General features: G+C 47.5%; 3 protein-coding genes; 2 read left to right on the forward strand and 1 right to left on the reverse strand.

Moving 5' to 3' along the window:
- Window positions 1-8,442: 8,442 nt before the first annotated feature.
- Window positions 8,443-11,616, forward strand: GSTUM_00001612001 (uncharacterized protein). XM_002835715.2 has 8 exons: window positions 8,443-8,963; window positions 9,083-9,151; window positions 9,409-9,496; window positions 9,645-9,701; window positions 9,760-9,981; window positions 10,386-10,622; window positions 10,992-11,093; window positions 11,230-11,616. Exons 1-8 carry the CDS (start codon window positions 8,867-8,869, stop codon window positions 11,327-11,329), a joined length of 972 nt encoding a protein of 323 aa, XP_002835761.1. The 5' UTR covers window positions 8,443-8,866; the 3' UTR covers window positions 11,330-11,616.
- Window positions 11,617-12,846: 1,230 nt separating this feature from the next.
- Window positions 12,847-14,013, forward strand: GSTUM_00001613001 (uncharacterized protein). XM_002835716.2 has 3 exons: window positions 12,847-13,143; window positions 13,204-13,485; window positions 13,581-14,013. The coding sequence occupies exons 1-3, from the start codon at window positions 13,035-13,037 to the stop codon at window positions 13,619-13,621; spliced, it is 432 nt and encodes a 143-aa protein (XP_002835762.1). The 5' UTR covers window positions 12,847-13,034; the 3' UTR covers window positions 13,622-14,013.
- Window positions 14,014-16,571: 2,558 nt separating this feature from the next.
- Window positions 16,572-21,046, reverse strand: GSTUM_00001614001 (uncharacterized protein; the record flags this gene model as incomplete). The annotated part of the gene is made up of 12 exons (XM_002835717.1): window positions 16,572-17,159; window positions 17,222-17,511; window positions 17,569-17,775; window positions 17,837-17,965; window positions 18,023-18,250; window positions 18,323-18,497; window positions 18,582-18,820; window positions 18,884-19,325; window positions 19,389-19,579; window positions 19,713-20,028; window positions 20,177-20,563; window positions 20,684-21,046. The coding sequence occupies 12 exons, from the start codon at window positions 21,044-21,046 to the stop codon at window positions 16,572-16,574; spliced, it is 3,555 nt and encodes a 1,184-aa protein (XP_002835763.1).
- Between the last annotated feature and the right edge of the window lie 773 nt (window positions 21,047-21,819).

The following is a 21,819-nucleotide window of genomic DNA, read 5'->3' on the forward strand; positions in this document are numbered from 1 at the left end:
CCGGGGATCCAAAGATCTCACGTAAAGCGCGCAAACCGACCAATTCCCGGAGCACCTGTACCCCACCTAACCAAACAAAGCATATTACTCATCCTCACAACCCCGTACGAGTAAGATACCACGATAACCGTAGCCCACTCACTTAGAGGCACACAAAATATCACTCGCAAGGAGCACTAGCGCGCACCCTGGTCGCTATCACAGCACCCAACACCCGGCTATTCGGAAGCAGGAGGGGGATAGCTACGATACGTAAAAGGTCTGTACGGGATCACCCACTACCACAGTGGTGAGTCATGGATATTGGATTTGCGAAGCGAGCAAGGAAGGGTGGGGTAGGTGGTTATAGTTGTCAAATTCGTACGTACCGTCTAATTAAGTTATCAAGATTTAGGACTTTTTCCCGTGAACGCTGACAACAACATAGTGTCACCACTTTTACTAATTCACTTCGGTGTAACGATTCTAGATCATGTTCAGAAACATGCCTTCGCTTTTAGTTGGTGGTTTAAGTTCTTATAAATAAATAAATAATAATAATAATAATAATAATAATAAAAGCCTGTGACTGAATTTGGGACGGTAGTGCTTCTACGGTACGGTATTATAGTCATCCAGCACCTCTGAGACGCGGAGTGGGGGGGGGGGGACGACAGAAAGGCGAGACAGGTCTCGTCTTTAGGCAAGGTGTCTGGCTATGATAGTGGTCTAACTGCGAACGACAACTCGAGGAGAATTGCTTGATACGCCAGGTAAGGTATCATATTGTATCATACGCACTAGCACTGCGACAAGTTGTGGTAGAGGAAGAAAAAAAACAGCCGTACCGGTAACTGCACCTCTAAATCACTCAGGCGGCCAAGTTGAATCTGGAACTCTTTTGCAGGGAAATTTCTAGCTTGGGATGTCCGGCTTCTACCTAGCGGCATGAGCACAAATGTGACAAATGCAGTTAAACAATGAGGCAAGAGGTTAAAAGGGTTCAATCCGCAACTATCTCTATCATACTCGTATTATAATTATTTTATACTCGAGTACAGTACGGTACCTGCAGAAGCACGTGATGGTGGATGACACTGTTAACCAGCAAGGGGGGAAACATGAAGTCAGTCCGAACATCGGAGGTTCCACTACTCGAATACTGGTAAATTAGTCCCCAACGGGCGGGGACGAACAAGGATTAGTGTGATGATGATAAGTATTTTTTGTTACCCTACCTTGACGGGTTCACTTTTCTTGCCTTATGATACCAAATAACATCAAGTTCCCCTTGCTCTGGTATTCGAGGGGGCCCTATTGGGGACGTGCAACGCTCCTGCTGGCCGTTGGACTCGTTTGAGATGGATTCCTTGACACATTTTGACACATCTCGGCAGACCAGTATCCCCTAGTCATCCATTGTATTTACCGCTCGTTGCCCTAACTTATGGCTCCATGGGCACAATGACATATAACAACAACAACAATTGCGGAAACAAGTGCTTCCTGTTCGAGACCCCGTAAAGTCCCAGAAGCAAAATGAAGGATTGGACTATCGGTAGGTGGTCCTGAGGCCGTATGATGGCTGTCGACTGGTGAGTGACGGCGTCACTGCAGTCACCGCTCGAGCACTCGAGCAGAAGCAGTGCCAGTCTGACTGCCATCGACTAAAATTGGTCAATGCACACACACTAGTGCTACAATAAGTTAAAACAAAAATAAAAATAAGGTACTGTACTTGTAAAACAAGTAAATAAAATTTTAAATTCTAATGGGGTAATATGATATCCATAAAAGGAAACCCAGGACTAGTGCCGTCCGACTGCCATCACCCCGTCCAGTCTGTCCAAAGATGAAACATTCTCATCCTCCGTCGTCCTGACCCTGTCTAGGACGGACTGGACGGCTGGAAGCACTGAGCAGAAGTAGTCCTTGCCCTTATCGTCCAGGCATCCTTGGCGTTGCCTAGCCCAAGACGAGGACTAGGAAGTTGGAAGCACAAGTTACCAGCTCTAGTCCCGTCTCAATGCGCTCACATTACGGTGCCCTACCGGTACTAGGGATTAACTTAGAGCTCTCAAAGCTTCTTGCCTGTTTGAGCAATCTCCATCCCAAATTCATTCATTTATTTCCTATGAGGGTATGATATCGCATTGACCGCTCAGATTAGACCCGCCGCCACCGGACACTGCACTGTGGAAGGTTTAGTATGGCGGGCAAAGAACAATAACAAAGCGCAAAGTTGGTATTGGTACTGGCACTAGCATTGCCATACTGTACTCGTACAAGTGGAAAGAGGACTCTAAGCTTATTGGAGGTTCTTGTTAGCGGTGGGTCGAATTTGAACAATCAATGCGGTATTGTAGTACGGTACGGTCAAGCCCGCAGGATCCCTAGCTGTCCGGTAACTCATGTCCGTGCCCTGGAACATAGAGTATGATATGATACTTGTACATATGATACCATAGGAACCTGGCACTGACGCATCCTGCCAACTTTGCCCTAAACTACTACACAGTTCGGGACTTGCGGTAGGGGCTTATCTCCGCCTCTCTCATTTTTCTTGGCTGGCTGCCAAGTTATGAAGGGCGCTTCAATGATACTTGTAGTACAAGTATCATACCGACGCCCTTCGATCTACTCGAGTATCGGATACCGGAGTTAACCATCAGAATACAGGTAAATCTTCCGGGGCGAGGGAAATATGTTTTTCTTTCTGCGCCGAGAGAGACTCAGGTTTCTTGTATTTGTTCGTATTGCCTTGTAGCACAGTGTGCACACGGCGGGTTCAGCGGACGGCGTGAGGCCGGCAGACGGGTGGGGGGGGGATATCGAGGGGTTAACAATCCGAGGGTCAGGAGGCGAGGGGGGTGAGGGTAGGATACCAGTATGGACACGCGTCTTAGTGGTCTTCTATGATGCCCCACGGGGTGGAGGAGTTAGGAGGATTGGTGGGCTCTTTTCTCGCTGCCATACACGAATACTTGCAGACCCTTGGGGAGTTGGGAGATGGTTTGTCGGCTCCGGTGGCTACGCCGTGGTGTGCTCTTGTTTGGCGATTCGTGATACTTCGGAGCAGGCGCACTGTCAATTGTCGTCCAAAGGCTTGCGGTTTGTTATTGCTTGAATTGATTTAGATGTGTGGATATGAAGTCGAGCTATCATTCACGCACGGACTCCGCGACTACCGACATCCTTATTAAATATTGAATTATTAAATCACTTGTAACCGCTATCCGCTAAAACGTGACACCTAGCGACCCAGTTCGCAAACCGCACACGTGCTTGCTTGAAGATCTGGCAAGCCAAAGCGTGTTCCACGACAGAATAACTCCCCTTCCTTCGATCCCTCCAACTTTTCTTCGGATTCGGATCCTCCGAAGGCCATAGCTCTTGATTCCGTCTTTCTGCACTTTATGGATGTTCGTCGGAATGCGCAATTTCCCTCCGACCTCATGAGCACCTACCTGGGCCACCCCTCTTATACCGTTGTGGGACCTGCTATGTACTTGGCCTGCTCGATTCCGGACCTATTCCTGATTTTCCCGAGTTGCTGTCTCGTTGGCAAGCTGCCAAGAGACATGATCAGCAAGGGTTAATATAAGCCGCCGATAAGCTATCGTAGTTATATGACTGCCCGATCTTTGAGCCGTAGTCCCGGGATGACTGGCTCACCGCTCCCGTTTGGACAGTAAATCCCTGGAACACAAAACAGTCCCATTGGGGAACTAGAATTTGGCGTGATAGTGGAACGGGAGCCAGTGGATAACTGATCCTGCTTTTTTAGTCTATTTTCTATCAGTAGATGAATCCATCCTTCGCAAAAAAGAGAATGGCCAACACCAGCACTTCCTGCTCGATGCTAATTTGTGCCGACCCTCTAATTGACAGATCCCCCTCGTTCACCCCCAACGCCCCTAGTATGATATTTCTTCCTTTCCTGAAAGACAGGTCCTAAACGGCCCCCCACTCGATAAACCAAATTGTCACTCACTGTGCCCTAACTGTGCCTCCTCGGAGTCCACGTACATGATACAGGTATCAGGGCGGCAATTGAACAGGAGGATGAGGCTAAAAGTGCTCAACGCAAACAACCCTCCCCACGGAAACATATGATACTGCGAAGGATCACGGGGGGTACAAGCACCGAGGGGGGGGGGGAGGTACCCTGTCGAGACAAGGGCTTAAAAAGAGCCGCACTTCCGGCCGGGGGTTTTGTCTTGTTTTATTTACTTCTTTCCCGAAGATGGCGCATTTGACAGAAAGGGGACCCCCAACTTGACAAGTAGTGTACCGTATTTCTAGGCAGGGGCTTTGTTGTGTCGTGGTGGTGGCGATGGTGGGGTCCCGTCGAGAGAGAACACAGGAACTTTGGTGGACATTGCGGAGATCCCGAGTGACTATCGGTGACAAGGGTGTGGTTACTAAATTTCACGAGACACAGTAGATAATAAATATTATGATAGTCAAAAAAAAAAAACTTGGTTTTTGGTGTGTGGAACACAATCGCGGCTCTAAGGGATTCATGTCTCTCCCCCACAATTTCATGATCGCACCCCTGCTCACTATTCGAGCAAGCGGCGAAGGCAGTTGACCACTACAATGCTTACACTTTTTGCCTCACCTCAGTGGCATGGCATGGTGTGGTCGATCATAGCTTGATATCTCTTATTAATCTCCCCCGTGGAAGCCCCGAGATTCGCCTACCATGCTTGCTTAGCGTATGATGAATTCTTTCCAAATGCTTCCATATTAAGCTTGATGTTTCAAAGGCTAAATACCAATATCAGATTGGGTCGCTATACGGTACATCTCACCCCCCAGAAGCTCACTTTGCCGCAACACCCCCCTTCCGGCCCTCCTTCTGGATTAGGATGAAGGGGCTCATTCATAAGCGATCCTACAGGGAGTGGAAGGGGGGAAGGAAACTCTTGTCTTTCCCCCTCGATACCCTCATAAACCCTGGTCGAAAGTGACAGCGCAAGGGAAGTACAGGAGAATAGGGCACCACTACGAGTACCGCTGCTAAAAGCCCCCCCCGGATCTGAGGAGAGGGATGTGTCACTTGCTTTTCCCCTCGTGGACGAGGCTCTTTTACCGCTCCGCTTTTAGATCACTCCCTTTCCGCCGCCCGCTCGGTCGCACAAGTGCTCTGTCGGTCCGTTTTGATTTTCTCCTTCTGATTCACTCGCTCCCCGTCACCTCTGGGTTACTGGGCCCCGGCCCAAACAAGTACTATAGTCATACCGACTGTTAATATAGAGTACGGAGATCGCTCCCGTTAGCATGGCTGAGGCTCTGCATGTAAGTTACGGAACTGTACCAGGCCCATCTAGTCTAACTTTAATAAATAAAGCAACCCTAAACGCCAATGCCCTATAGGCTCATTCTCTAGCAGCACATACAGATTTTCTTATATTGGTATTAGCTGGGTGATGAGAGTTTTAATGCCGTTTTTTTCTTTTTTCTTTTCATGAGAATGCTCTACTTATGCTATACTCTTTTGAAAAAAGTGGAAGGGAAAAGAGATATGATACGATAGTTGATCTCTCTTACACCAGTTTCTTTTTCCATCGAGGCTCAGCGGGTATGTCGAAAGTGCTTACCCGCAGTGCGTCACCCCGGTAGCATTAAACGAATCCATTCAAAATCTGCAGGTATGATAATAATAATAATACTTGTAATATAATAATAAATGAAGGGAATTCGGATAGGCTTGGACGTGGGTAGCGGACACTGGCCCATGGTCAACCCGGCCGCAGTTACGCCCCCCAGTGCTGCTGCATCTGGGGGAAAGAAAGAGTTGTGATATTGCACCGGTCAAACTGGTGCGAGGAGACTTGTGTCTGTGTGCAAGAAATGGTACAGGGGGAGAAAAGTAAAAATAAGAACAATATACGTTGCATACGGCGACAAAAGAGCGCGCCCCGATATGGGTTCTAGCAGCAATACCACTTCATGCTACTTTCCTTTTTTGGGGGGTTGGCCTCACCGTTCGTTATGTGGATTTGGAGAGGTCAAGCCGGGACTTCTTTCGTGGTATACCGTCTTAGGGGATGGAGCAGAGAGAAAGGAAGAGAGTGGTTTGCCAGTGCCCCAATTGGATCAGATCATCATGGGCTGAGGTGATAGGCCAACCCTCTACCCAACATTCCTGATACCGGGTGGGGAATTTCTACGAGTACGGTACGGTATGATACGCTGATAGTAATGGTGAAATCTAGCTATTTTTCCCCATTTTTTCTGTCCGTCTTCCCCCCCACAAGGACCCTGAAAGAGAGGAGGTTTTCTCGAACCTCGATCCAGGGCACGGTAAGTCGGCAATATCAGGGCTTAGAGGGGGAAACATGATGATGATGAGGTGGTGATACGGCGCTAGTGGTGTTGGATGGACCTGTGGGTGATTAGATTAACTTATGATACCGGTCTGGATTGCCTGGGTATGATACGGTATGATATAGTACGAGAACTAGGGTACAAGTACACCGTGACCCTTAATAATTGTTCCGAGAGGCCTGTTACTGGGCAGTGCTTAGACTATCGTACCACGAGGACCTCCGATAACCTCCCTAAGGCACCTTGAGATTGGTTGGAGGTTAGTTTCTTGTCTCACATTAAGGTATTGGTCTCCTACTGGTACTGTACTTGTACTAGTTCTAGTACACAGTCGCTGCCAATTGGTCAAATATTAGTAATGCCGACCCACCGCTGATCAGTGAGGACCGCGTATCTAGGCCCCTGGCCACCAGCGATCGCAGCTTAGCCAGTTGCAGTACCGGTATGTACAGTATCAGAAGCGGGTGTTTTCCCAGGGATCTCCCGAGTCAGTAAACAGCCCCACCGACAGTCCGTGTTTTCACAGACCCTCGAGGATGCGCGCCAAAAGCGCTGAGCATAATCCGGACATCCATTCAATTGCAGGAAGGCTCTTCACAGCAACAGGTCCACAAAGAAAACTCAGTTCGATGCTACAAATTCAAGGCACGATCAGAGCTGTAACCCATGAATGATAGGTTCTGGTTGACCCTGAACCTATTCCTCCTGGTTGCGATACAAGTAGACCATCTCACCTGCAGGGTCTCAGTCAGAAGTACGGTGAGATGGGATGAATTTTGGGAAACAAATGGCGGCGGTGCACCACCGGGCATCTACTCGAAAACCAGGCAAGTTTTGCTTCTAATACTCGAGTACATATGGAGTAGTCCAATATACCCTCAAAGTATCCAGTCTTCCTACACGCACCCCCTTCCTAGACAAGAGCTTCTAATTTGAATCTTGGCTCCATCTGTTCCGGGCTTTCCTTTCCCCCTTCCTCCCTACCGTACGTTTCGCTTGGCGGTATAACGACCGTGACCGAGCATCGTCTAAGGGCGTTTACCGAGCGAGTTTAATTTTTCACCCCCCCCCTCTCGGCTATGGCTCTTAAGGCGTCAATGCGGCGTAAATTTTCTAAACCTCCTTCTGTTAGAGCTATCAACTCTGTTCGTGGGAGCTTGACTACCGGTACTGTACGAGCACTACCGGTACGATACTTGTAACCTAACGATAGTCGAGCCGATAATCGTCACGGCAAAGTTCCTGGTTTTGTATTACAGGTTACGTGTATTCGGCTCTCCTCTTCTTCCTCCTGTCCTGGCTGAGCTTCTCAATCGCTGAAGGGGGGAAACATTTGTCAATCCGCATAGCTTCTGCCGCGCGCTGTTCCCGGCTTCGAATGTACAGTACTGTATAAGTACAGGCACACTCGTGTCCGCAAAGTTTCTCGCAGTGTCTGCAAAGTCTTGGCAGTCTTCAACCGGAGGATTGCAGAAGCTATTTACGGGGAAAAAAAAAAAGTGAATGTCCTCTACAGAATCTGCCATTACTAGATTAAAAAAAGATTTCTCGAACGAGAGTCGTCCCTGTCTTACTATCTGGAGCTGGAGTTGGTAGGTGCCTGAGGTGCAACGAGGATCATGCGGATGCGTGTGTACCGTTACTGGATTTTGCGCGTGAGAGTGTGGTGTCCGGGCTTGGATGAGGAGGGCCAGCCAGTAGCGGGCGAGTCACGCTTGCTCTTGTTTAGGAGGTGGTGGGTGCCGGGCGTGAGGGGGAAAGCAAGAGTGCCGTACCACAATGCCCGCATGAGCCCGCATCGCTCGCATCATCGCATCGTCCTTTCTCTCCTACTTAGACTACTCGTACACCCCCCCTCCCTCCTCCCCTCGTACACACACCCTTTTCGTCCACCCCAGTCAACCACACCCCACACACCCCACACCCCCCTCCCACCCCCCTCCACAATCCCTATCCCATCACCAAGGCTGAGAGGCAGAGAGAGACGAACTTCTCTTGACCATCCCCCCCCCCACATCATTGACCTTGCCCTCTTGTCAAAGTAGAGGGCTTGCGCCGGTGGTGTATTTAATGTTCCGGTGAGGCTCCAATCGAAGTAGGGAAATTTTGGATGTCTAAGAAGCTCTTGGCCGTTGGATATTACAACTACTCGAGTACTTATTGACCAGGCGCTCCGATCAAATCAGCTTTGAAATTTCCAGCCAATCTTGGAGAAAAGGTCGGGGAACTGCATCGACATCTCATTCGCCTTCCAAGAATTTCGAAAGCTCCCCCGCTCCCCACACCTAGAGACCAGCAAACCTCAAAGGCATACTCGTACTCACTCATATAAACACGCTGCACATCTTACAGAAGCTTGTGATTCTTCTGATTTGCGCTCTACAGCTTCTCTTCCTCTCGGTTGGGATTTAGATCAAATAATTCCAAATCATTTCGATAACAAATCAACCGAAGACAACAGCTGTAACTATCCTCAGTGGCTCTACACTGTACCAGAAGTGGACAACTTTGCCCACCACAGCTCGTATCGATACCTGCAACCATAGGAGACATGGACCCCTACGACTTCTCCTCTTACACACGAAACCATGTATACGAAGCCACACAGTCGAAATCGCCAGGTTCGGATGGAGCGAGTCCTGCAGAACGTGAGTATGGAATTGTGTTCTTTACTCAGGCACTCGGGAGAATATTTCTCCCGGGACAGTTCAATAGAAAGGTAGGACCGGAATAAAGCTTTTGCTAACGGCAAAGCCCTTTTCTACAGGTTCAGAGAGATCCTCTTCATCCAGATTTAGCTTCGGGCCCCTTAAGATTGGGTCACCGTGGAATAAGGGTTTGTTGTCCTAATTATTTCACTCTCTATCTATCCCGAGCCCCTAGTTGTGTCTCATGCCTCATTGCAGGGGTTGCATCGGCGAGATGCACACTACCCTTCCAGATCATTCAAGCACCTAGATATCTGTTGTATTATTCCTTTATAATGAATCTCTCTGCATACGAATTGCTACAATTATCACAAATTGCTATGGATAGCTATTTTCTCCCAAAAAAGCATTTGTCGGCTTACTAACAATGCGAGTTGCTATACAGATGGAGAGAAACCAAAACGCCGTGGGCCAAAACCAGACTCAAAGCCCGCTTTGACAAGGCGTCAAGAATTGAACAGGCAGGCGCAGAGGTTCGTTTTAAAATATATAAATAATATATAAATTTCGCCCAATTTCCACGTCTTGTCGCCTTCACTTCCCAAGCAATCCCCGCCACCCTCGAAGCACCCGCAAACATGGATCCAACACTTACTAACTCCCGACCTTCTTACTCTTCAGGACACACCGCGAGCGAAAGGAACGGTATATCAAAACAATCGAAGAGGAGGTTGCTCGGTACGTCACCACTCACTTCCACAGAGATAGGGTATAGCGAAGTCTTACACCTAGCCAGTCTACGAGAAGCATTCACAGTGATCACCAGAGAGAAGACCGCTATGGCGGAGGAGAATAGACGACTGAGAGCTATTCTTGATGCTCATGGAATTCCCTACGATTTTCAGGACGTCTCCCCAAACGTTGGACAGCGGCCGCGGCACGATGAGTACCAACAGGCACCAGAGATGGAGAGATTTGGGTCAACTTACGATGGGATTGGGATCGATTTTGTCCTGGCGTAAGCACTTCCTATTCTTCCCCTGATGTTTTGTATTTTTATTATTCATTTCCTTCCTTGATTTTTTCTCTTTTTTTCATTTCCCGTCTTTAGCCCAATATATTCAATACCAAATTATGGGGTGGGGATGGTATGGTGTTGCTATTTGGAGTATAGAAATAATCTGTACCGCTCCGGACTCATTCGATAGAATCCTGCAGTGGTGTGGTTTATCTCGGTATGTTCACTGGCAACATCATAGGCCTGCGGTTACCCCCCACCCCCGGTATTGTTTGTAGAAGGAACATGCCTGCCCCGGTCCCGTAAAACTTAAATTCCCCTTACAACCTTATTTTATTTTATTTTATTCAGTCCAGAAGGGATAAAAAGAGAAGCTGACCGGTAAACCGCTAAGACACGGATAGTCTGGAGAAGCCGTGCATGGACCACATCCAAATATTGACTGCCAATTCCATGACGAGCCCTGCTTCGGATTTCCACGGACATGCACTGATGGCTTCCTGTCCTTCTGAAAGCAACACTTCACGCCACGCCGAGGTACCGCGGGGCAGTAAGACTTTTGATGTGGGGCCTAGTGAATTAGCAATTTTGTTTAATTTGTCCAATCGACTAGAGTTGGATGGAGAGTTGACGCCAATCGCGTAAGTTCGAATTATATATATTGTTTCATTCTTTCGTTTTCGTCTCAAGTTTTTCACTTTGTTCTTTTTACTATATACTTGTTATTTTGTTATGCGGAGTTTACGTGTGTGCTTTTTTTTTTTTTTTTTTTTTTTGGCGTTGGAAATGAAATCCGTCTCTTCGAAAGAGGAAAGCGAAATATCAAAAAAAAAAAATCGAAAAAAAATCGAAAAAATCAAATCAAAAGATCAAGTGATATCTTTTGGAACTCTCTATCTCCATCTCTCTCTCTCCGTCTCTCTCTCTCATTCGCTCTCTCTCATACCTCTCTATTGATTCTCCTCAACAATGTACAAATAAATAACCCGAGTGAGTGGTGTGAAAATCAGTGTATGGGCTCATGTCACGAGACACGAAAGGTTCGCCGATCTCGAAATGGCGGACTTCAAGGCGCTCGAGAAGACCCTCTTGGATAAGGTCAAGTGTCATGGGTACGTATATATATATATATATATAATACGTATGGGTCTATAGGTGTCTAGAACCACACCTCCGTGAAGGACTCTATACCCTTATGCCTTATTTTTTTTCACTTGCTGACAGGTTGGTGTGGTGGCTCAATTTTAGATTCGGAGCGGTGGTCGAGGAGTATGAGGTCGTTGATGCCTTGTCTGAGATTATTGCGAAGAGGTTTGGTGGTGGGGGGGATGTTGGAGGTGGTAGCTAAGCTGAGTATTCTTTTGGGAAAGGACTCTCTACGAGTACCGTGTTTTATGAGCATGCTTTTCTTTTTCTTTTCCTTTTCTCTCTCTTTGCTTTTTACCCTATCACGACGATGTTAGCTTTCCCCCACCAGATCGCGCTGCCCGCCTGTTTGTCGTCTGTCGTTTGTCCCCTTCCTTGCCGTTCGTTTATCAGCGTATGATTCACTGTCTACCCAGCGAGCACAGTACAAGTATGGCACTGTCATCCCTTCATGTCCTCTCCGTGTCTTTTTTAACCATACGCAAAAAATATACTCACCACACACACAAGCTATACCATCGAGCTTTATTGTTGATCCCTTCACATCTAAAGTGACACACCTACTATATCATGCTCTACCGTACCCGCCCTGCCTTGCTCGCCCACCGTTTTTTACCGTATTGGAAGAGGTATGATATGATACGATACCATAGCGCTCTGCCTCAAGCCCAAGCCCAAGCCCAAGCCCAAACTCCCTATGATACTGCACATGATATCATATCATACCTTCCCTTGGCCTAAACTTCTAAATCTATATCACGCATCTCAATCACCGATAACTGCCGTGCGATACTTCCACCTGCGAATTCGACCAGCGATTTATTATACCAACCAACGCACAGGGGAAACTCACCAACCCGTAAGGTCTACTCCCGCGGCCGAGTTGTGAGGTTGGACACCCAAGGTTGCAATTCCAATAGAGAGTGTCCAACATCAACTCGGCCACGGGAGTACTACCCCAAACAGTTGGTCCCCTAGCATATGGGTATGTGACCTCGGCCGAAATCCAGAAGAGGAAAAAAAACGAGATTTTCTCAAAGAAGAGGAGGATCTCGGGGGGAGCCATCCACCCACCGATAGATTGATCGAATTGATAAACATTATGCAATGATGTGTATTACCGTCGCTCTGTTAGAGGTTTCCTCCCCGCCCTGCATTGTGGGGCTTCACAATAACCATCATATTATCAAAAACGTTTGATCAACAACGGGTTTGTTAAAGTTAATCATGGGGTAGGTAAATCATACTCGGACGAAAAGGATGGGCATAACTTAATATCGTACTCTCGTAAGGTTATCATAATACGCCTGCATATATATATGTGTATACTATTTGGAAACTTATTTGAGTATTATAGGTTGCGGGGGGAGGGGGAGGGGGGCGTTGTTAATTTAGTTGCTACCATCATTACCAACATTTATATATATTATTATTACAATATTATTGTGGTGGTTGTCCCAACGATTCCTCGATTCGGTCTCGGAAATCTTTTTTTTGGAGGGGGGGAGTTACGGTACGGTACAGGTAGGTCTACCGGCAGTATGATAAGTGGTCTTATAGTCTATGAGTTACGGTAGCTGGTGATCAGCAATTGAAGTTCCATGGACTATCATACCGGTATCCTACCATTTATCAGGTTAGAGTGAGTTAATCACGTGATAAATTTGGGGGGTTCTTTTCCTTTTTTTGGTTGTCTCATCAATGCATCATTGCTAACGACGACAACTTCCTTGCCCAACAAATATATCCCCCCACATACCGGTAACTCATCCTCCGTCCATTCCTTCTCCTCCTCCTCCTACAAGCACACCCCACAAGAGGGAGAGATAGAGAGAAGAGAGAGAAAAGGGTGAGCGAGTTCCTTTTTCAACAGATAGATATAAAAAAAAAAAAAAATAAGAAAAAACATGACAGACTCAGAAGTCTACTTCACCATCCTCCGAGTATCCGCCGCACAAACCCTCCGCTCCGCCGGCATAACCGCAGCGAAGCCCTCCGTCGTCGACGCGTTCACAGGTCTTCCTCCCTCCTTCCCCCTCCACTCCATCGCATGCCCCTAGCTAATACAGCCGCCAGACCTCCTAGCCCGCTACCTCACCCTCCTGGGCACTACGACCCGCAACTTTGCCGAGTCCGGCGGCCGCACGCAGGCAGAGTTAATAGATGCCCGCATGGCAATGGAGCACGTCGGTCTCCTCCGGCCGATAAACATATTCAGCAATCCCGACGACGACGATACGGAGGCCGTGGATGCGCTTGTGGAGTGGTTTCGTGGGCCGCAGGCCGCGGATATGAGGAGGGTTGCTGGCCATGCTGAGAAGGAGGGGCAGGTTGGGAAGAGTGATGAGTGGTTGGGCGGTAGGTTTTCCTCTGCTCCGCTCTATCTTTATATATATATATCTGGGATCGTTGGGTTGGTTGGGAAGCGGGGGGGCTAATTGAATGGGATGTAGCTACGAAGAAATTGTCGGAGAAGAGGAATACTACGGTGTAAGATGGGAACCCGATGGGCCGTAGCGGTGGGGAGATCAAGAAAGGTTGTCGTTTGGATGGACGTGGTAATGGCGACGTTGGGTGTAATACGGCGCAGCCGGGATAGAAAAAGCGAGACTAGAAGGATCTCTATATGGGAGAGGAATGGGTGGAAAGCCCAACCGGACCGGAGGTATACCTTTGGCAGCGGACGGCGCACGAGGTATGTGTGGGCCATCAGGTAAACCCACAATACCCATTCCCTCTCTCCTCTCTTTTTTAACATGTATCATAATCACCAGCCCCCGCACCCATCCACGGTGCCAGCGGTATTCCCATATTCCATTCATGTAATAGCTAAGGCGTTCCGGGTTTCTTTCTTTTCGTCTATATGAAAGGTTTATCAACATCTTACATCTATCCCTCCCTTTTCTTCCTTCAATCGCACAGGAGTGCGCAAGAGTGTAACGTTTACTCCACCTCATGCCTTGCTAAGTAAAGCAGACAAGGCAAGTAAGCAAGTGGACAGGACTAACGGTAGACTATTCGTATCCACAACTCGCAAGCTATATAAGCATGATAACTCGCCGGCCGGCACACGGGATGACCCATTAATCGAAGATAACGGACCGAGAATTACCACGATAGCATCGCAGCCACCCACCGTGAGATATAGTATCATTATCATATTATAACATCGCACAAGAAAACGTGGGAATCCCCAAACCTCGGTCCGTCACTCGACCCTCCGGCGGAGGTCGGTTTTTCCACCGTACGCCCAAAGCGACCCGCCAAACCGAACTCCAACATTTCTCTACATGGCGCAGTAGTCTAACGCTATTTACCATTTCAACCTGGTAATACGGTGACTTACAATGACTGGTAACGTGAGGTTGGAATGTATGATACTGGTATTACCTATACATGTATTCGATCACAACCAAAATTTACAACAGGGGTGGACAAAAAAAAAAAAAAAAAAAAAGACCCCCCCACGAAATTATGAATTTCCCGTTATCATGACCAACTATATAGTTTATGAGTTAGGCCTACCCATTATATTTCTTACTTTTTTTTTTCCATTTTTAAGGTTCTATGATACTAGCTGGGGGTCGGAGGGCGTTACGGATTGTTCGATCAAACGCCTTCAACCCGAAGTTTCATGAGTCCAAGTTTTAAACTTAAATTCGGTGCGGTAGGCTGTGCAATCCACTAGACAATGCTGAAGGAAGAGATGAACGAAAGGAGGGGAATAATGACTGGAGGTTTTTTTTTTTTTTTTTTTTTTTTGCCTGTTGGGGTTAAAGTTACCGACGATTGCGCAACAGGATTCGAAGGGTTGAGTTATTGGTGGAGGGGGTCAAAAAAATGTTGTCAGCCACACATTATTCGCTTATTAATCATGAAACTGATATCATATGATATCATCCTCTCAAAAACCAAGTACCGATACCGGTACTGTACCGTATTGGCACCCAAATTTGCACAGCCCCATCTAACACTTTTTCTTGCATATTTTGAACCTCACAAGCCATAAAAGAAAAGGCAACCAGAGGAAAAAAAGAGAGTGGTATAATAAAAAAAGTAAATTACATAGAAGCTGTGAACTCTCCTTTCCACCCTTTCCCTTTCCCCTTCTTGCTATTCCTCCCTGTTCTCTAGTCTTGCGGTGACCCTCCTTAGTTCCTCCCTGACCGACAACTCCAGACCATCGCAACATGCACTGTACGGTACGGCAACATGTACGACACTCATTTTCCGTTCCCAAACCAACCAACCGGCAGATAAAAAAAGAAAAAGGAAATTTCCCTAACCCAAACGAATGCAATTCAATGCGGCGCCAGCAACAAAAACGGGACAAAATGGGACAAGACACGAGACAAGGAAACTAAAGGACAATCAAACGTTGTGATTTTGATTTTGATTTTTTCTTCTTTTCCAGACAGCAAAATGGAACCCACCCACCCGATGGGGCGAGGGAGAATGTCGAAGAGGAAAAGAGTTATGATACTAACATTTTTAGCTAACAGTAGAGGAAAAATGATAATTCGGACGCGGAAAGGAAGGAAGAAGGGGAGGGGGAAAAAACGGAGCGTAGGGGCCCCTCTAGCGTCCATACAAGATGGAAGCAGAAGAGGTAGGAGATAGTGGTGGAGAAGAAAGGTACAGTATGCTAGTTAATATAAGTAATGTGAAAGGGTTGAAAAGAATCAAAACAATTCCTATAAAACGGGGGAACAATAAGAAAAGAAAGCCCCACCCTCCCCTCTTAATGTCCAAGTTATCGTACCCCATACTCCAATCCCAGATGCCAAAAAAGAAAAAAAGAAAAAGGAAAAAGGAATAAGGAATAAGGAATAAGGAAAAAGGAAAAGGACCATAATAACATCCATGAACGGAGATAGTGGCAGTAGCAGTGGCAGCAATGGCAACGGCGGCAGTATCTATAGCAGTAGCAGCAGCTATAGCAGTAATAGTAGCAGTAGTTATAGTTGTAGCAGTAGTAATAGTGGGTAGTTGTAGTAGTAGGGGTAAGTGTAATAATAGTACGAGAATGTGGGAGGTTTGACAACAACAAACAAACGAATAAGCAACCAAGCGAGCAAGGCTCGAGCAATCAATCAATGGATATCACAACGAAGATAAAGAAAATAATTTCACCTGCACACGAAAAAAAAGCTGAACCTTATGATAAAATATAAAAAAACCCGTAAAAGAAAAGAGAAGAAATTGCCAAACCAGAAGGGGAAAAGGGAAGGAGAAAGGAAAAATCCAAGTCGGGAGAACGAAGATACCCAAATGCGGGAAACGGGCAAGCTATTTTGATTAGGAAAAAAAAAAGAGGCGGATTAAACGAAACCAAAGAATACTCTCTGAGACTAAAATACCTTCCCTCCATTGACCAGATACTCGGGTTTCCCCTTTATACCTTATATTCCAGCTTCCGTTTTATACGCTCCCAACCGGCCCCGCTACACCGCGCCAACCCCCTGCGGTGGCTGTGATCGGACTTGGTTGTCTGGTCTTCTGCCCCACTGCTGCTGCTGCTGCTGCTGCTGCTGCTGTTGATGTTGGCGGGGATATCGATTGTCTGTGTAGCCGTTTTGTCCACCTGGTGTCCCATGACCGTTTGGATTTCCTTGCCCATTTTGACCACCCTGCTGACCATTCTGTCCCATCCCATCATCTTGGCTCGACCCAGAACCTCCACGTCCATGGCGTCGGTGATACTGATTGGGATCACTGTTTCCACCGGGTACACCTAGTGGTGCCTGAGAATGTTGCTGCTGCTGGGAAGGCATCCCGACATGGCGCGCAGTAGTTTCCTTCTGCCATGCAACATTCTGAAAGGGATCGGTGTCAACGCGATGAAATACCGGTGTAGTGGGCTGTCGACCATCCTTGGATTTTGGTGGCGAGCTCGTGGCCTGAGGGGTGCGGGCTGGCGTTGGTTTGTTAACTAGATCTCCATAACGCTTGAGGATATCTTTCGTGGTGACGTCGGCGCCATGCGAGAATAGGTTTGTGTCGTTAAGTATAGATAGCAGATCTTCGGGAACCTATTTTAAGACAACTCAATGGTGTTCTAACAAGGATTAAAGCAAATGAACAAAGATCTCACCTCACACATAGCCTCATTACACAGTATAAGTGTGTGCACAGCCTCAATCGCCAAAAAGCTATCATCCATCCCGGCTTCCGCTTTCTTTGAGGAGTAAAGGATATTGGGCGTAATAACCGTCGCTAGGTTGTGAATGTCCATCTTACTGCCTGATTCTTCGTCGATGTGTGAAAAAGATGCAACCCAGTTAAGGAAGGAAAATAGGATCTCCATGGAGTCCCTATGGCTCTTAGGCAGAAGACAACAGGCGAGATGAAGAATACGTCGTTTCTTATCCTCATCAGTGATTCCTATGTCACGCGTTAAATCACAATACCCCAATAACAAAACTCGAGTGAAATACATACTCTGGGTTGTGACGAATAATCGATGGAGTTTAAATGTTAATAACGGATCCGGAAGCTCACGTAAAAACTTCTTCAGAAGGGCGGCAATTTGGACAGGGCCCTCAGAGGACATCTCGACATGTCCCTCGCCTCTATCTATCGCCTCCGCGAGTTCCTTGAGCCTTCGAATGTTTCCATTCTTTCGGAAAACCCCTTCAACGGACATGTCTGTTCAAAGCATCAGTCATCTCGCCTGAATAACGAAAAATAGTTAGGGGAAATATCATACCCATTCGCCGCATCGCAACCACTGCGTCATCTAGTATTGCCGGTATTCGTAAGGCGCCTGGGCCGACGCCCATGCTCGATTCCGCGCCATCTCTCTCGGCAAGTTGGTCCAATGCCACGCCAAAGACACCTGTTTTTGTAAGCTTCAAAGCCCCAATTTTGCGTATGACAAGACCTGCGAAAAGACCTTTCTTTTTGCCGCCTTTTTTCTTCTCAGTGGGCGTAAATGCTTTGCCAAATTTCCCCCAAAAAGTCTTCTTATTTGTTTCAATAAGACCCAATAACTCCTCCAAGTTGAAATGGCCCTCCACCAAAGGCTCCATTGACAAGACCGCGATATGTCGAACAATGAAATAGTCGATGGCCGACAGTTCTGAGAAATAACGCTTAGCGGACCTCAGTTGCGTAGGCGGTGCTGGCTCTCTGGGGCCCTCCATCTCACGCAGCATATCACCCGAAATATCCCTCTGGTTCCCATTAATCAGACGCGGCTGCCCCGGTAAGGTGGGTTCGTAGGGATTATGCTTCTGGTGCCTAAAGGCATTTGGACGTTGTTCTCGAGCTTGCTCGGCTGCAACAATCCTAGGTATATCATCTAGAGTAAGTATCTTATCATCGCCGAATGTATGTTCGACAACATGCTCCCCGTTGATATCTCGATCCTCAACTATCCGGAATTGGGCTGTATCTCGACGCCTGTCCCTATCTGGTCCACTAAGTGCACCTTCCGACGACCCTGGTCTTACACTATCAGCTTCAGGTCCCTCAATAATGCGCGATTGCCGAGCTTTCTTTGCCGAGCTCCCAAGCTGCCTATCGAGGCGTGTGGAGCGTAGCCTCCGAATGTCATTGATCGTATTAGTGTAGGAGTCTGTTTGCTCTCCACCATATGACTTTGATCTGGTATCGGACCGAAGAAGAGGTGGGTCAAGCCCGACTTTGTGCCCTTCATTAGAATCATACGTCTGCAGATTGGGGTCATCTGCTAAAGAATTAAAACTAAAACCACTTATGACACTTATCACAGAAGGGGCGAGCGCTGCCTTACCTGACGTGTGGGGTAGATTTGCTCCTTGCCTTAGTCTCAACAATAGTCGTGCGAGAGCTACTCGGAGAAGGTAGACATATTGCTTCAAGCGTGATGCACGCTCAAACGGGACAAGTTTATCGTTGATCTGAGATCCGCATGCCTGGCAAACGACACGCTGCTCCGATGGGAACCATAGCCTATCCTCCAAATTTCCTTTGTACTCGCGCTTACAGCCAGAACAAGTCAAGCAGTTCAAATGCCATCTACGGTCCCCACACTTTGCACACTCCTCCTCAATAGTCGTATGACAGTTGACGCATAAATCTGAGTTTTCTTCCGCGAGGTTCTCTGACATTCCTTGGGTTAATTCAAGAGACTGCTTCCCCTCTTTAGCAGTCTCTAAGTCGGATAGTTCTTCCAGGAAAATCTTTAAAGCTTCAACATTGTTGTGCTCCCTCTCCTAGAGAGTGATTTATTATTAGACCATTTTCATGTTAAAACTTTGGGATGCGGGGTTTTATACCAGTCGCAGTGCACCTTGCAACGTGATACGAATTAAAAGCTTGAGATAATGGGCGAGTCCGGTCACAAGTGACAGAAGTTCCTGTGTTACACCAAGTTTTCGAACGCCGGTATCCTGGGTTTTTGAAAGAAGGCTGAAGAATGCAACAATCTTTTTACAGAGTAACTTGGCTTCTCTTGAGTATGTCAAACCTAAATTAAAGTCAAGATCGGTTCATCAGCTTCACGTCCTATAAATATAATGGGCCAACCAGTATCTCAAAGTGCTAAACTGATACGAAAAACTGCCGTACAGCCTGCACATGCACACAATAAAAGAGCTTACCCTTTGCAGCCACACTAAAAAGTTGCACGTCTAATGTATCCGCAGACCCAAACAGAATTTCAACGTGCCAGATAAACCTCTCTGCCACGAACACTCCATCAACGTAGGCACCATTTGAAACATGCAAAAGCATATCACTAATGCAGGCGGCAGAAGATTCCTCGAAAGAAGACAGAACACTCCAGATACGGAACACTTTATCTTCCATTTTTTCCTCCGCATCCCGAACCAGGGATCTTCGAGTATTGGTAGGATCTTCGACGGTAGGAGATCTGGGCTCCCCTGTATCTACGGGCGCAAGTCGCACGTTCCAAAACTAGGTCCAAGGGCAAGCATTAGCTCACGACCACAGAAGACGGTGGGGGGCGAAGGTTTGGAAAAACAGGGTTAAGGAACCCGATAGGAATATGCAGGTATGAAACCGAGACTTTTACTTATTTCGGCAAAAAGCGACCGGAACTGACCTTGTGGATCATATAGCATTCGGGATGCCAGTGTTGATTTTGCCCATTTCGAAATATTTCCACAAATTGCTTTAATATGGCGGTTTGGCATCCATTGCACCTTGCCGCAAACTGTGTCGAATAATGGTAATGGCAGTAAACCTTTCCATCATGCTCGTAGTAGGAATCCTGCGGCCCGAAAACAGTTGGGCAAACACAGCATGTAAAATGTTCGATATGATATTTGCGCTCTAAAGCAGTGATATAAGATCCGCGCAAAGCTCCACCACATTCATGGCACAATAAATCCAGACGGCGAAAATAGTCGGTCTCGCACAACGGGTACTGCCCTTGGCCATCTTCCTCATCGATCGGAAAAAAACGTGAAGCCACTATTGTACCGCAATCCTAAGAAAAGGAAAAGTTAGTAAAATACGAAGAGTGAAGGGGGGGCCCTTGAGCCTTTGGAAGAAACAAGCTCAACCCGAGAAAAGGATCAAAAAATCAAAAATGAAAAGTAGTACTCACCCTGCACTTGAAACACTCTAAATGATAAGCTCCTCCCAACGCTCGCACGAATTGGCCAGTAAGGACATTTCCACACTTTTGGCATATCCGGGTGTGTGATTTTGGTGAGTTCCCATGGGGAATAACACCATTACCTTCAGTTCCACCATTTCCACCAGTACCAGGACCACCAATACCCCCGGCCTGACCAGGAACACCCCCTCCGACACCTCCCCCGGGTGTCACGGGAGACCGCTCGCCAGGTTGCCTATTCCATGATTGTTGCTGCAAAGAGGAACCCGAAGGGTCCGACAGTTCCGTAGTTAGTGGAGGGAGGGGTTTTTGAGAATCAATAGACCGACGTCCATCTGACGGGTGAGACATGTGAACAAATTTAAAACCAGGGAGAAATTGCCTGCAGCAAGATCAACCACAGTTTGGGGGATGAGGGGTAGAAAGTTGGAACGTCCTTTCGCGGGTGTTTTCAAGGACCGACCGAGACTACAAAGCCGTGCACGAGAGAGGAGATGCAGAGCTTCGGATGAAGATCGGAGGGGGTAGAAGTCGCGACCGCAGTAATTGGTTTGCGGCGAGATGGAGAGGCTACACGGATCTTCCCCGTCAAAAGCGGAATGACCGAACGTGAAATGTTGCTATTTTGCACACGGCCAGGAGGAAAGGGGTGGTGGTTGTAGGGTAGCAAGGGAGCCGGTGACAAGCCTTCTTCGGCGACGATAGCCCATGCACACGCCAAACGAGCGGGGGGTGGTGAAGAAAAAATAAATGGAATGAACGTGCAAAACAGAGGCGATGCTAGATGATGTTAGGGGAGAGGACCTAAGGCAAAGGGTTTACTTTCTCCACCCCAAGAGTGATAATGTGCGGTATTCGGGGGTAAAGAGTACTGTTCCTACTGGTGGAGCAGGAGTGGGTGAAGGTTGAAGGACCGTGAAAGTGTGTGGTTGAGGTGGCTCTTCTCGCTTTCGAGGGGGGCGGATTTGTGTGTGAGGTTGGGTTGTCTTGAGAGGGCACACAAGCAAAGCAAGACAAAACAGCGAGCAAGTCGAGGCGGGCACAAAAAAAGGGACAGAGGAGGCGACCAGGGAACTATGTTAAGGGCAGCGCTCAACGACAAATGCGGTATGATAGCTATTACT

Source organism: Tuber melanosporum, assembly GCF_000151645.1.
Source record: "Tuber melanosporum whole genome shotgun sequence assembly, scaffold_113, strain Mel28".
NCBI lineage: Eukaryota > Fungi > Ascomycota > Pezizomycetes > Pezizales > Tuberaceae > Tuber > Tuber melanosporum.

Excerpts from the sequence above, each read along its gene's own strand:
- GSTUM_00001612001 (XM_002835715.2), top strand. The coding sequence starts at position 8,867 with ATGGACCCCTACGACTTCTCCTCTTACACACGAAACCATGTATACGAA. Across the intron at positions 9,982-10,385 it reads GGGATCGATTTTGTCCTGGC|TCTGGAGAAGCCGTGCATGG; the intron begins GTAAGCACTTCC and ends AGACACGGATAG. Across the intron at positions 11,094-11,229 it reads GATAAGGTCAAGTGTCATGG|ATTCGGAGCGGTGGTCGAGG; the intron begins GTACGTATATAT and ends GCTCAATTTTAG.
- GSTUM_00001613001 (XM_002835716.2), top strand. The coding sequence starts at position 13,035 with ATGACAGACTCAGAAGTCTACTTCACCATCCTCCGAGTATCCGCCGCA. Across the intron at positions 13,144-13,203 it reads CGTCGTCGACGCGTTCACAG|ACCTCCTAGCCCGCTACCTC; the intron begins GTCTTCCTCCCT and ends TACAGCCGCCAG. Across the intron at positions 13,486-13,580 it reads GAGTGATGAGTGGTTGGGCG|CTACGAAGAAATTGTCGGAG; the intron begins GTAGGTTTTCCT and ends AATGGGATGTAG.